Raw genomic sequence first — 15,154 nt, 5'->3', positions numbered from 1 at the left:
AGTCATGTTTACAAGCCTCCTAGAAGCACAGCCACGTTTGCAAACCTCCTGCAAGCACATTCTTGTTTGAATGCCTCTTCAAGCACAGTCATGTTTGCAGGCCTCCTCCAAGCACAGCCATGTTTGCAAGCCTCCTCCAAACACATTCATGTTTGCAAGCCTCCTCCAAGCACAGTCATGTTTGCAAGCCTCCTCCAAGCACAGTCATGTTTGCAAGCCTCCTCCAAGCACAATCATGTTTGCAAGCCTCCTCCAAGCACAGTCATGTTTGCAAGCCTCCTCCAAGCACAATCATGTTTGCAAGCCTCCTCCAAGCACAGTCATGTTTGCAAGCCTCCTCCAAGCACTTTCATGTTTGCAAGCTTCCTCCAAGCACAGTCATGTTTGCAAGCCTCCTCCAAGCACTTTCATGTTTGCAAGCCTCCTCCAAGCACAGTCATGTTTGCAAGCCTCTTCCAGGCACATTCATGTTCGAAAGCCTCCTCCAAGCACAGTCATGTTTGCAAGCCTCCTCCAAGCACAGTCATGTTTGCAAGCCTCCTCCAAGCACAATCATGTTTGCAAGCCTCCTCCAAGAACAGTCATGCTTGCAAGCCTCCTCCAAGTACAGTCATGTTTGCAAGCCTCCTCCAAGCACAGTCATGTTTGCAAGCCTCCTCCAAGAACAGTCATGTTTGCAAGCCTCCTCCAGGCACATTCAAGTTTGCAAGCCTCCTGCAAACACAGTCATATTTGCAAGCCTCCACCAGGCACATTCACGTTTACAAGCCTCCTCCAAGCACAGTCATGTTTGCAAGCCTCCTCCAAGTACAGTCATGTTTGCAAGCCTCCTCCATGCACATTCACGTTTGCAAGCCTCCTCCAAGCACAGTCATGTTTGTAGGCCTCCTCCAAGCACAGTCATGTTTGCAAGCCTCCTCCAAGCACAGTCATGTTTACAAGCCTCCTACAAGCACAGTCATGTTTGCAAGCCTCCTCCAAGCACAGCCACGTTTGCAAACCTCCTGCAAGCACATTCTTGTTTGAATGCCTCTTCAAGCACAGTCATGTTTGCAGGCCTCCTCCAAGCACAGCCATGTTTGCAAGCCTCCTCCAAACACATTCATGTTTGCAAGCCTCCTCCAAGCACAGTCATGTTTGCAAGCCTCCTCCAAGCACAGTCAGGTTTGCAAGCCTCCTTCAAGCACAATCATGTTTGCAAGCCTCCTCCAAGCACAGTCATGTTTGCAAGCCTCCTCCAAGCACAATCATGTTTGCAAGCCTCCTCCAAGCACAGTCATGTTTGCAAGCCTCCTCCAAGCACTTTCATGTTTGCAAGCTTCCTCCAAGCACAGTCATGTTTGCAAGCCTCCTCCAAGCACTTTCATGTTTGCAAGCCTCCTCCAAGCACAGTCATGTTTGCAAGCCTCTTCCAGGCACATTCATGTTTGAAAGCCTCCTCCAAGCACAGTCATGTTTGCAAGCCTCCTCCAAGCACAGTCACGTTTGCAAGCCTCCTCCAAGCACATTCATGTGTGCAAGCCTCCTCCAAGCACAGTCACGTTTGCAAGCCTCCTCCAAGCACAGTCATGTTTGCAAGCCTCCTACAAGCACAGTCATGTTTGCAAGCCTCCTCCAAGCACAATCATGTTTGCAAGCCTCCTCCAAGCACAATCATATTTGCAAGTCTCCTTCAAGCTCATTCATGTGTGCAAGCCTCCTCCTAGCACAGTCACGTTTGCAAGCCTCCTCCAAGCACCATCAAATCCATGTTTGCAAGCCTCCACCAAGCACAGTCATGTTTGCAAGCCTCCTCCAAGCACATTCATGTTTCAAAGCCTCCTCCAAGCACAATCATATTTGCAAGTCTCCTCCAAGCACAGTCATGTTTGCAAGCCTCCTCCAAGCACAGTCATGTTTTTAAGCCTCCTCCAAGCACATTCATGTTTGCAAGCCTCCTCCAAGCACAGTCATGTTTGCAAGCCTCCTCCAAGCACAATCATATTTGCAAGCCTCCTCCAGGCACAGTCATGTTTGCAAGCCTCCTCCGAGCACATTCATGTTTCAAAGCCTCCTCCAAGCACAATCATATTTGCAAGTCTCCTCCAAGCACAGTCATGTTTGCAAGCCTCCTCCAAGCACAGTCATGTTTGCAAGCCTCCTCCAAGCACAATCATATTTGCAAGCCTCCTCCAAGCACAGTTAGTTTTTGGTGAAAACCGCGTTTTTTGCCAAAAACTAACGTCTGCAAAAATGCTGACTTAGGAATACTTACCAATGGGGTGGATTATGCTGATATGACCACAGGGTCGTATCAGCAAGGTTATCGCCGTTTTCCATGGAACATCGCTGAAAATCCAGCGATGTTCCATGGAAAATACCGCTATCGCTGGAATATTTATCGCCAATGCACTATGCATTGTTAATACAGCGCTGGCATGGCGATAATTACCAGCGATAGCCGGCAATAACATTTTTCACGCTGAGTGCGACCAGCGATCATTATCGCTGCCGCTTGATGATATGCCCCCAAATGCGCTTTTGCAGCAGGATTTTTTCCCAAATTACTCTTACTTATGCGTGCGGTGTAATTGCATTATTATCAGTAATTCTACTTCAAAGAGTAATGCGGAATAACCTAAATTACTCTGATTACGTCGGCGTAATTGAAATTCCGCCCAGGCCCAGTTTGCACCCCAACATTCAGCCACATCCAGCCTGCTTTCCTCCTCTCCATCTACTCCCTGCTACACCCCGCCCCCCCCACACACACACAGACACAAGCCCTCCCTTTTCATGCCAAGATGCTGCTATGTGGCCTCCTAGTTGGCATCCCTGGCGATGGGGTGCCAGGCTGGCGACTCCACCTTTGACACCTATAACTCCTGTCTCCTGCTTCAGCACCCCATTCGGTGCTTCGCCACCTTCCAAGCGCAGCCCCGCCTGCCTCCCCCAATGCCCCCCACCCCCACGAGTGCCCATCACCCAGTGTACAACACCCCACCGCTCCGGCCCAGAATGCAGGTTTTTGGCCCCTATTTGGACATGCCTGGTGCAGGGATGCCTGGCCCGGTGGGTCCCACCCTGGCCCCCGTACATGGCTCTGGCCCTGCCCGGCCCAGGCCGGCCTCCTCCCCCCTCCCTTGCACCATGAATGGCCCGGCTGCTCCCGTTGGCCCCGAGGCTACCTAATATGGGCCTGGCGCGTCCCCGCCGCGCGGGCGGCCGGCGCTGCCCCCCGGGCGGCCTCTATATATTCCCAGCCGGCGGAGAGGCCTGCACCCAGCACCTGACATCTCTGGACAAGGCTCCTCGCGGCTGAACTGGTGAGTACTCAACGCTGCTCGGGCACCACGGACCAAAACTGACCTGCCAAACTCGGATCTGGATTTTTGGATAAGCCAGTGACCTGGGGGACTTCGCTCAACTTTTTGTTTTTTACTGGAAACTGAACTTGCAATTGAATTATTTTTGGTTGACAGCTCTCTAGCGCCAAGATGCCCTTTTAGTCTGCGTTGGTCGCTATAAGAAGGGCTAATATTATTCTTGTAAATTTTGTGCGTTACTTTTGAATGAGACGCTGTTTGAGAAGAGCAGACACTTCTTGTGCTCTCCGGCACCTTCTTATGCTTTACTGCCCCTACTCTCATACTCTCCGTTCGCAATTTAATTCGGGAGTGCATTCGTGTACCTTATTGAACACTGTGGGCAGATTTACAAGCCCCATGCGCCACTTTTGCGTCACTTTTCCCATGTTAAAAGTGACGCAAAAGTGGCGCATGGTTCTTGTAAATCTGCCCCATTAGGGGCAGATTTACAAGAACCTTGCACCACTTTTGCGTCACTTTTAACATGGGAAAAGTGACGCAAAAGTGGCGCATGGGGCTTGTAAATCTGCCCCTAATTGTTGCGTTTTGTATTATACATGCCGAAGCATAGTTTTTATAATGTAATAAGCAGGCTGCAGTGACCATTGACTTTATTGCGTATATTTAATCTGCTGATGAAGGTACTGAGCACGTGAACTAGTATTTGGGCGATGTGCGATAGCTTGCAATGTTTACTATAGGGTGTAATAATTATGCAGTACTGAATGTACTACAGAGACGGCGAGCTGGGTAATTAACTTAATATATCCAAGGCGTGAACTTGTTTTGCAAGAATGCAAGTAATATATTCATGTTTAGTGAGAGATTTCTGATTCGTCACTTCCCTGCTTGGGATTTCAAGCAACTATGTGCTGCGACTTTCATATTTATTTATAAGGCGCTTGATTGCAGGAGCGCAGTAAGCGCTTTATGGGTGTAGAGATTAAAATGACACGTGCACAGAATGGCCTTCGATTGTTGGTTCAAATATCTATTTATTTGTGTATAAGTCCTTTTACCAATTTACTGTTGTGTGTTGAAGTGGCGCGTGCTTCAGGTTGGAGGGTATAGACGTGTATAACATATGAAAGCCCTGCGCGGTGCGTGGCTTCTAGGCGCATGCATTGCAGACTCAGTTAAACAGTCTATGTTGTTCGCTGGGGCAGGGTTTAGTCCATGTACTAGCAGGCGACATGTTTGTGATAAGGGAGTTGGGTGGCGGGAAGAGAAAGGACTCTGTCCAAGATCACACACTTTCTGTCAAGTGAGGAAATAGGGGTTAGCGCCGAAGTCTCTTGGTTTTAAAGTTACTCAACTACCGCTAATTAGCTACCCACGACTCTTCGCTTCATTGGGGAGCGGAGGTTATAGCGCTGTGATGTGAAATGGGGGGCAGATTTATAAGCCCCTTGCACCACTTTTGCGTCACTGTTTCCATGTTACAAATGACGCAAAGTGGCAGAAAGGGCTTGTAAATCTGCCCCTGGGTGTTCTCCAGGCGCTGTTTCGGTGTTCAGCTGAGGCGTCAACACGTCACCCCTTAAGTTACTCAAACATTTAAACAACACACCCACAGCTGTGCCGCCTCCTGCCTTATCATGGGGGGTGGAGGGGGTGTTTCCACGTAGGCTTGAGAGCGCCTGCCAGTTAGAACAAACACTGCTTTGTATAAAGCGCTTGTGTTCACTGTCTGCCTGTTGTAGCTTCGTGACGCTGTATCAGCTGTCCTCACTTGTGCACAGCTGACAACAAATGTCCTCGTGACGTAAGCAGCAGCTTGAGCCTTCCGCAGGTGGCAGCCAAGAGCAAGGTGCATTCTGGGACCTGTAGGAGAGGTGTGGCGCCGCGGCCGGGGCGACTGACGCTGGAATCTGGGGACCACGGTTCGATCCCCGGCTCCGGCGGCAGGTTAGCCCAGCACCATGTGACTCTGGGCAATAGCTCGCTTAATCTTCCCGACGGCCCCCAGCGCCTAGAGACCCTAACGGGTGATTGTGCGCTTTACAAATGTGGACTTTACTTTACTTTAGGGCCCGCGCTTCACTAGATACACACAGACTCCATATCAAACACACGAGAAGGGGCGGAGCGTGGCACTAAGTTAGTGAAACACAGACCGAAGCACAGGGATGCTGTTGTCAGCAGCAGTGACAGGGGCAACGACAGCGAACAGATTGGCAAAGGCGCGGAAAAACAGAAAATAAGGGTGAAGCCGGAGTCCTGTCAGGGTCCGAGTGTCAGGAGCAGAGGAGGAGGCGCAGTGCACAGTGATCAAACCTCCAGGAAGCCCCTCCACCCACGCGGAGATCCTTCATTTAGTCCACAACTGCTGCTTCTGACAAGCTGCATACCAGGGCAGCTGTTTAACATCTCATATTCAGGGCCACTGGAATTACGCAGCAAGGGAAGCTCAAACTATACGACAGGCTTAACTAAATTATGTGGCAAAAAGGCAAATTATGTGGCATAATGTGGCACATTTTGTGATAGTATTACTTTATTATTTTGTCAATTTTACACTTGCAAACCCTGTCTGGGCATAGGCTGCACCACATTAGAACTAGCAAAACACCCAAATATAGCAATAAGTAATAGAATTGGTGCCAAGTCTACCTTTGCCAAGGGCCTTCCACTGTCTGGCAACTCATGTCGCTTTGTTTTTAGTAACTTTTGAACATTTAAGATAGAAAATAATGTTGTTGTTTAAATCTGCAGATTATAATAAAACGAATTTCATTGGTGCGATGCAGTGCGCTGCATTGCATCGCTGAAGAGCAGCGTTCGCAATGACATTCGTTTTATTTATTTATTTATTCATTAACTGAACTCCATAAAGATACACAATTTAAATACACCCATGTAGGCACGTGCTTCAGCGCCCCACATAGAGGCAGTAAGCGCTTTTCTTTGATTTGTGAACTGTACATTTATTGGAAACACCAAAAATGATCCTTAAACAGATTTTTTTAAAACAACCGCGAGCATAGACGTTTGTTTCAAATGATGGGTGTGATCAAGTTGTCTCCGTTTTTACCTCGCATGAACGCTGCTTTACGCATTTATGTTTTGCTGGTGAGTTCCAGGTACTTTAGTTAAAATGCACAATGTAAGTGGGAGAGTCACGCAGAAGAGGCCACGCTGTGACAGGGATCCCCAAAGTAAGTGTGCACTGGCAGGCATGCACACAAGGGGAGCAATGCTCGCTAATGGGTGGGGGGGTTTCTTTTTCTGGTATCGTGTTGGGGAGGTCTGACAGCCAGGGCCGGAAGGCGGACCCCCCCTGGCTGCACGTGTGCCAAAGGGCGGCCATGTTGGAGTGGTGCGTGGTGGCGAAGATGGCTTGGGTTTGAGCTGGTTTCCTTTCTTTCTTTCAGAACCCAACCTCTCAAGATGTGTGACGACGAGGAGGTCACCGCCTTAGTGTGCGACAACGGCTCCGGGCTGGTCAAGGCTGGATTCGCCGGAGATGACGCTCCCCGCGCTGTCTTCCCATCCATCGTGGGCCGACCCCGCCACCAGGTACCAGACTCGCCCCTTCCTCCGCTCTCTGCTTCGGAGGACGCCTCTGGCCTCCAGCCACATCTCGTGGCCTTTTCTTTCACACCTGTCATCCATCCATCCACTCGTCCACCCACCCACCCACCCACCCACTCACCCACCCATTCACCCACCCACTCACCCACCCATTCACCCACCCATAAACCCATCCATAAACCCATCCATCCATCCACCCCCATCCATCCATCTATTCATCCACCTGTCAATCCATCTACAAACCCATCCATCCATCCATCCATTAATCCACCTATCTATCCATCCACCCACCCATCCATCCATCCATCTATTCATCCACCTATTCATCCATCCACCCACCCATCCATCCATCCATCTATTCATCCACCTATTCATCCATCCACCCACCCATCCATCCATCCACCCGTCCGCCCATCCATCCACCCAGTCATATCCGTCCTTTCCTCCTCACACCCTCTTTACCCCCCACGCCCCTCTGTTCTCCCAGCAATGCCCATCTCAGGCTGTTTTTACGCCAATACAGGGCCCAGAGTGGCCCCATCTTGTACCCCTCTTTGTGCCCCTACGCTCCTCGTCACCCAGCTCCTGTTCACGTCACCAGCACAAACCCCCCCCTCCCCGTGTTCATTCATGCATGTCCGGTTTATCAATGGCCTTCGTTCAACCAGGGATAGTTGGGCGTCCTTATGTCCCGCGTGGGCTCCTGGGGTATCCTGCCGCGGGCCCCCCTCTTCCAAACCACAACTGACATCACTAGACCCCCCAGCTCCCCTGCCAGCCCCCGGGCTCCTTCCAGGGACTGTGGCCCGAGCGGCTGCCACTTCCCTCCGAGGACTGCACGAGACATTCCGGCCTCAGCAGGTGGCAGGGACAGAGGCGCCCCTCCCTGGCACAGAGGGCCCGCATATGCCAGCCGAGCCAGGGCATACTTGGCAACCAATGCATGCACGTGCCCCGCCCGGGAGCCAGGCTCGTGAAACACAACACTGGGGCTGGGGAGCAGCGCCAAGTGTCTGCCTGCCAGGCGCCTGTTGTCACCCACTGATGCTGGCATGAGCATTCCACGCTGCTGCAGCCTCCAGAGGGTCAGACGACTTTGAAGGGGCGAGTGAAGCTTAATGTCGTCCCTAGTGGATGTCAAGATGGAAAGAGACTGGTGCAACGCTGACACCTTGTGGTCAGTCGGGGGTACTCCATTCACTATGAAGGGGAATAGGGCATTTGGTGAGGCTCAGAAACAGACACACACAGCAGTGATGTGGCAAGCCTTTCTTTTTGTTTTGGGTAATTTAGAAGGTACAGAATCGCTCGGGCCTACTTAGGAGAAAGCCTGCCTCTGTTTTATCTAACACCCTGGTAGCACTAAGCTCCTTGTTGAAAAACGCCTTGTCATAGGCTGAGCCTCATAGATACAGGCTGCAGTGACACCTACCGGCCTCAGCATGGAATTGGATGAACTCCAAAAGACCAATGCAACAGAGACACCTAGTGGTAAAAGAAATGCATTGTCTGGGATAGAAAATGTGATAAGCGGCCTGTCCCTTGTAGTTTGTTTCCTGTTGCTCCTCACCAGACCAGAGTCCCTTGTAGTTTGTGTTTCTGTATTGAGAAACCTGATTGGTTGTATCCGACCTAAATGTATGTCACAGAAGACAAACATCTTCCGGCTGGCCCATATGGACATCTAGGGTTTTCCCACATTCCTCCGCTGTGAGGGGCAGATTTACAAGCCCCCTGCGCCACTTTTGCGTCGCTTTTAACATGGGAAAAGTGCCGCAAAAGTGGCGCAAGGGGCTTGTAAATCGGCCCCTTAAAGTTTGTAAATACTGTCTTTGCAGCCCCCACACCTTCGCCCATCACACCCGATTTTTGTAATGTGGCCTCATTCAGCCCGGACCCCCCACGCCGCGCTGCCAGTGAACGCCTCTCTTGCGTCAGGTGCCCCCACCCCCTGAGGTAACCTGTGCCCCTTTCTCCCCGCAGGGCGTCATGGTGGGCATGGGTCAGAAGGACTCCTACGTGGGCGACGAGGCCCAGAGCAAGAGGGGCATCCTGACCCTGAAGTACCCCATCGAGCACGGCATCATCACCAACTGGGACGACATGGAGAAGATCTGGCACCACACCTTCTACAACGAGCTGCGCGTGGCCCCCGAGGAGCACCCCACGCTGCTGACCGAGGCCCCCCTCAACCCCAAGGCCAACCGCGAGAAGATGACGCAGATCATGTTTGAGACCTTTAACGTGCCCGCCATGTACGTGGCCATCCAGGCCGTGCTGTCCCTCTACGCCTCCGGCCGTACCACAGGTGAGGGGTGCGCAGACCGGCGACCGGCGGTGCCAAGTGCCCCCATGCCGCGGGGGGCGGCTGCAGACCGGCTACCGGCGGTGCCCACTGCACCCATGCCGCGGGGGCCGGCTGCAGACAGTCGTGGTTCCACACACAAGCATCAAAGATGCTGGGACTTGTAGCGGGAATAGTGAAACTACAAGTCCCAGCATGCTTAGCGCAGTTGACTGAAAAGCAAAGGCAGACACCACCCACTGCACGTGTCTAGTTGGCAACTCCATCCTGCCCCGTGCATGCTCCTTCTGCAGCCAAGATCAACACCTGGGGAGTGAGTGAAAGCCCCCTATTGCATAATAAGTCTCCAAAGTCCTTTCTGCAGGTGGGAGGAGGTTTGTCCTAGAAGCTAAGCCAGCCAATGCCCACCAGAGGGATGTAGTCCCGGCTTTATTTATTTTATTTTATGCGTTTTTATACAGCGCGGACTTTACCCGAAGGTGTCAGGGCGCTTCACAATAGGAACAGTGGTGAAACATGAGGAAACATTACAAGTGGGCATGTTACAAAAGCAAACGTTACGTTACATGAGGCAATATTGACAATTGTGCATGTATCAAGAGATAGGCTTAGATGATTCAGAAAACGGTGTGATCCTGGGCAAATCACTTTATCTCTCTGCAGCTATGTTACCATATCTAGCAAAATTCATGGCTCCTAGAAACAGCTTTAATAAATGCCAACCGTGGGCGCTTTGTATACATAAGTAGTCCCTAATGTTAGTAGTAGGGCTGTGTCAGACGCTGTGCCCAGCGCAGCGGCCTGAGGGTGAAATCTCCCCCAGACCCCCTGGGGTAAAAAGTGCCCCTGATGATGTCTCACTTCCTGACTGCTCTTGTTCCCACCCACAGGTATTGTCTTGGACTCCGGCGATGGCGTCACCCACAACGTGCCCATCTACGAAGGTTACGCCCTGCCCCACGCCATCATGCGCCTTGACCTGGCTGGCCGTGACCTCACTGACTACCTCATGAAGATCCTGACCGAGCGCGGCTACTCCTTCGTGACCACCGGTGAGTAATGTTGGCACAGCCCGGGCCCTGGCGCGAGGTGCCATGGCGATCCATGCCACCCTGACGCCACGAGTCCAGGCTTCCTTGTACAGAGTGGTGCATTCTGGGAGTTGTAGTCTTGGTGTCGCTCAAAGAGTTGGACAACACCTCCCAGAATGCACTGGTCAGTAAAGCGAAGGCCTGTGGCACGAATCGTGGTGTGATGGTGACTGTAAGTCACGTGGCCACCTCAGCAGGGCAGCTGCCCATGAGCCCTCTCTGCCCACCGAGGCCCTCTGCCCTCCCTCTGACCACCTCTTGTCTCCCCCCTGCAGCCGAGAGGGAGATTGTCCGCGACATCAAGGAGAAGCTGTGCTACGTGGCCCTGGACTTCGAGAACGAGATGGCCACCGCCGCCTCCTCCTCCTCCCTGGAGAAGAGCTACGAGCTGCCCGACGGACAGGTCATCACCATCGGCAACGAGCGCTTCCGCTGCCCCGAGACCCTCTTCCAGCCCTCCTTCATCGGTGAGTGAGTGCGGGGCACGCGGGAGGCCGCCCGGGGCCTCCACATCTGGAAAGGAACGAACCTAGGCTTCTACCAGAGAATGCTTCCATTTCAAGGAGAATGGATGCAGTCACTCAGTGCAAGCGCCTAGAGAGTTCAGGAGCTAGACAGCATGTCATCAAGCGCCTAGAGAGAGTTCAGGAGCTAGAGAGAGTTCAGGAGCAAGATGGCATGTCATCAAGCGCATAGAGAGAGCCCAGGAGCTAGATGGCATGTCCTGAGCCTAGAGAGAGTTAAGGAGCTAGATGGCATGTCTCAAGCGCCTAGAGAGAGGCCAGGGGCTAGATGTCATGTCATCAAGCGCGTAGAGAGAGCCCAGGAGCTAGATGGCATGTCCTGAGCCTAGAGAGAGTTCAGGAGCTAGATGGCATGTCTCAAGCGCCTAGAGAGAGGTCAGGGGCTAGATGTCATGTCATCAAGCGCTTAGAGAGAGCCCAGGAGCTAGATGGCATGTCCTGAGCCTAGAGAGAGTTCAGGAGCTAGATGGCATGTCTCAAGCGCCTAGAGAGAGGCCAGGGGCTAGATGTCATGTCATCAAGCGCATAGAGAGAGTTCAGGGGCTAGATGTCATGTCATCAAGCGCCTAGAGAGAGTTCAGGAGCTATTTCATGTCACCAAGCGCCTATAGAGAGTTCAGGAGCTAGATGTCATGTCATCAAGCGCCTAGAGAGTGTTCAGGAGCTAGATAGCATGTCATCAAGCGCCTAAAGAGAGTTCAGGAGCTAGATAGCATGCCATCAAGCACCTAGAGAGAGTCCAGGGGCTAGATGGCATGTCATCAAGCGCCTAGAGAGAGTCCAGGGGCTAGATGGCATGTCATCAAGCGCCTAGAGAGAGTTCAGGGGCTAGATGGCATGTCATGAGCCTAGAGACGAGGCTTCTGGCCAGTACGTCATGGTATGACAGTGAGGACGGGGTGGCTGGAGTAATTAACTCCTGAAAGTCATGGGTGAGACACAAAGCACCAGTGGTACTGAAGGGTGAGTGAGGGTGGAGACCACCCGATCTTTCCTGGAGACAGCAGGGGACTCACAGGGGCGGGGGGGTCAACACCAGTCATACGTTTGTAAATTGATTGCTTCCTGTAAGCCTATCCCAGCATGCCTGCGCTCGGAGGGCTGCTTTTGGTTCGTACTTCGGCGCTGTCTCTCTGGCTTGAAGTCAAGGTGCGGCTGAACCTGTTCGTCAGCATCCGCCTGAGATTCCCTTGTGTCTGGTAGGGCATCACCTGTAAACACAGGGTGTCTCACCCCACACCTGCCCAGTAGTCCATGATGTGGGCGTGGCCACTAGTAGTAATTGTCGGGGAACCAGGGTGCAGCTGCACCTGTCCATCACCACGCAGGCCTGTCCGCAGCCACAGCTGCTCCAGGGTCACCTGTTTTGGAAGGCTCCTGTTCACACACTGGAAAGTCCAGAATAGTGATACGGGGCACGCAGATATCAGTAGCGCCCTCTTTTATCGACCAGTTTTCCTCTGCCTGTGAACTAACACATCCCCCCCTCCCGCAGGAATGGAATCTGCCGGTATTCACGAGACCACCTACAACAGCATCATGAAGTGTGACATCGACATCCGCAAGGACCTGTACGCCAACAACGTGCTGTCCGGGGGCACCACCATGTACCCTGGCATCGCTGACCGCATGCAGAAGGAGATCACGGCCCTGGCGCCCAGCACCATGAAGATCAAGGTGGGTGTGGGGGCCGGCGCCCCCTGCAGGGCTGCAGGCAATGCTCACTCTCACATGCAAAGCAATAAACACTGTCAGAGGGCTGGCACAAGCGCCTTGATAAAGCGCTTTAGTACTCACACGGGGTATGGAAAGCACTATACAATGCCGGGTGAAGGTTTGTGGTTAGACTGGCTGTACGTTTTTGGAAAGTATGTAAATAGATGTGCCTAGGAGGAAGTCCTAGCTATGGGGGAAAACCAACGGCTCACTCAGGCTGAGAGGCCTCAGGTTGCCCCAGTTGCATGGCAGGAATGCCTTAGTTGGCAGTGTGTGCCAAACACAAGTGAAAATGGAAAATTCAGTCAGAAAGAGGTAGAATGTTACTTACTGTAACACACACTCACTCACTCCACAACAGGAACATTTGGAAATTCTTCCACACATGCAGACACATAGTTAAACACATATGCACACACAGACACAGCATGGATGGTGCCAGGGGCAGTCTAGATTGTGTCACTTGGTAAAGACCCTAGGATATCGTTCTAATATCATTAATCACCAGCCTTCAGCTGCATCCGTGCCTGTACAGAGTCATTTTCTCCTGCACGACCTCCCGTCACATTAAATGGGCAACCGATTTTACAGCATTACGCACCACATCACGCCTAAATTACAAGCAGGAATCGGACGCAGCACAGTGAAATATATCTGAATATAGCTGAAATCAGGCCCTGTAAACTGATATCCATCACAAACTAAGCAGTGATGTGGGCTGCACACCTGGATACATGGTGGATAGCACAGTTCATGACACTGACACCCGACGGATGCAATACGGAGCGTGAATTCACTGCCTGTAGTTGGTCAGAAACGTTGGTTCCTGCGTTTGACATCTTCTGTTCTCCTTCCCTTCCACAGATCATTGCACCCCCAGAGCGCAAGTACTCTGTCTGGATCGGTGGCTCCATCCTGGCCTCTCTCTCCACCTTCCAGCAGATGTGGATCAGCAAACAGGAGTACGACGAGGCGGGCCCCTCCATCGTCCACCGCAAGTGCTTCTAAAGCTGCTCGGACTCTCTCTTTCTCTCTGTCTCATTCTCTCTCTCTCTGTCTCTGTCTGTCTCTCTTTACCCTACATCATCTCACACCGTATCTCCAACTCAGGATAAGAAGACGCGGGCCTCTCTCTCTGGAGCCGCCTGGCCCCTCCCCCACATCCTGAAAGCGCCTCCTTCCCCAATTTGTACAGTTTGTTTACACACACAAACAGTTTATTTGTGTTTGAAATATTTATTGCTTTATAAATAAACAAGACCTGGGACTTGTAAGAAATTGTCTCTTCATCTGTGTTTCTGTTTTTTGAGTTTATTTTTATTTTATTTGTGCCCCTGCAACTCACCTTACAATATCATGACACATCAATAAGTTCTACATGCATTTTGGCCTGATAGATATAAGATGAGAAAAGTGTCTTCTGCCGGTTGTATGTCAGTACAACACATGCTTTTACCCTGCATGCCACTACAACGTGGGGATTACAACGCAAGTTGTTACAACGACTTGCGTTGGGGGGTGCTGTATAGTGGAATAGTTTAATTTTCTATTCCAACTCCAGTCCCCGTGGACAGTAGGGAAGGTGTTGGATAGAAAATGAAACTATTCCCTATCCAACAGCGCCCTCCAGCGAAAGTCGTTGTAACGACTTTCGTTGTAATCCCCGCGTTGAATGGTAGTGCGAGGTAATAGTTGCGTCGTAAAGGATGTTCCCCGTCAGTTTCACTCAAGTTGCTACGCATCATTTTACTCAAAAAAGTGTACGATTTGACCACTTCCAATTTTTGGGAGAGAGAGTGTTGTTGCGATGTGATGGCTGGAGATGTGAGGAAGATGGGAGGAGGGTAGGGGGTTGATGGGGTGCTAACAATTAACCTTATGAACATTAACATTAAGGGCTGATTACAAAGTCTTTAGCGGGACCCGATTGAGGTCAAGTGGGATGGACAAGCTGTTTGCGTAAAATTAAGTCAGGAAGCTCCCTTCTGCGCCCCTCGGAATACTGGCCCCTTCGGCCCAGCTCAAGGCCAGCCCTGCACCAGAGACTTACTTAGTAAAAGGTAAAGCTCGTAACCCCAAATGTAAATAAAAAAAAAATGGCTTTACAAAAATTTGCACACTCACTTTACCAGTACTGTGTTATATCTTATTGAAACCAGCAGTGACTGATTAGCTGAAGGGATGCTCCCTGCCCAGCAAAACTACTGCTCCTATCAAGGGCAGGTGATTACACTTGCTGTATAACCCGTGCTCACTCTTGGGTAGCCTAGCACTGAGCAGTCAGGCTTATATCAGAGACAATGTGTAAAGCAAAAGAACAGCAGCCACTCACGATAAGTACACTGAGCATCACAAAAAAGACCACATGTGATGTATTTAAAAATATTTATATTCAACACAAACATTCAATCATTATAACATGACCATCATATATTTTTGGGTGTAAAACACATTCGGAACTATTACTAAGAGGACTAGGCCAACTCCTATTGTTATGATATCAGTATTATGCACACTACGGAAAAATCCTAATCTAACCCAGCCCAATTGAGAGAGAGCCCCCTTATGCGGATCATGATGTCCAAATTATACACACACACTAAAATAGAATTTTTTTTTTAGCAGTACCCGCGAACT

The 15,154-nt window shown here is 51.2% G+C and overlaps 1 protein-coding gene across 1 annotated transcript; it reads left to right on the top strand.

The window, feature by feature from the left end:
* The first annotated feature begins 3,212 nt into the window (after positions 1 to 3,212).
* Positions 3,213 to 13,795, top strand: ACTC1 (actin alpha cardiac muscle 1). Its single transcript, XM_078659428.1, has 7 exons — positions 3,213 to 3,305; positions 6,722 to 6,866; positions 8,865 to 9,189; positions 10,077 to 10,238; positions 10,553 to 10,744; positions 12,297 to 12,478; positions 13,382 to 13,795. The coding sequence occupies exons 2-7, from the start codon at positions 6,738 to 6,740 to the stop codon at positions 13,523 to 13,525; spliced, it is 1,134 nt and encodes a 377-aa protein (XP_078515554.1). The 5' UTR covers positions 3,213 to 3,305; positions 6,722 to 6,737; the 3' UTR covers positions 13,526 to 13,795.
* The last annotated feature ends 1,359 nt before the right edge of the window (positions 13,796 to 15,154 follow it).

Source organism: Lissotriton helveticus, chromosome 9, assembly GCF_964261635.1.
Source record: "Lissotriton helveticus chromosome 9, aLisHel1.1, whole genome shotgun sequence".
Classification (NCBI taxonomy): domain Eukaryota; kingdom Metazoa; phylum Chordata; class Amphibia; order Caudata; family Salamandridae; genus Lissotriton; species Lissotriton helveticus.
Note: the sequence above shows the minus strand (reverse complement) of the source record. Positions and strands in the feature narration are given on the sequence as shown.

Coding starts and splice junctions, on each gene's coding strand:
- ACTC1 (XM_078659428.1), top strand. CDS start 6,738: ATGTGTGACGACGAGGAGGTCACCGCCTTAGTGTGCGACAACGGCTCC. Junction 10,239..10,552: donor CTACTCCTTCGTGACCACCG/GTGAGTAATGTT, acceptor TCCCCCCTGCAG/CCGAGAGGGAGATTGTCCGC. Junction 10,745..12,296: donor CTTCCAGCCCTCCTTCATCG/GTGAGTGAGTGC, acceptor CCCCTCCCGCAG/GAATGGAATCTGCCGGTATT.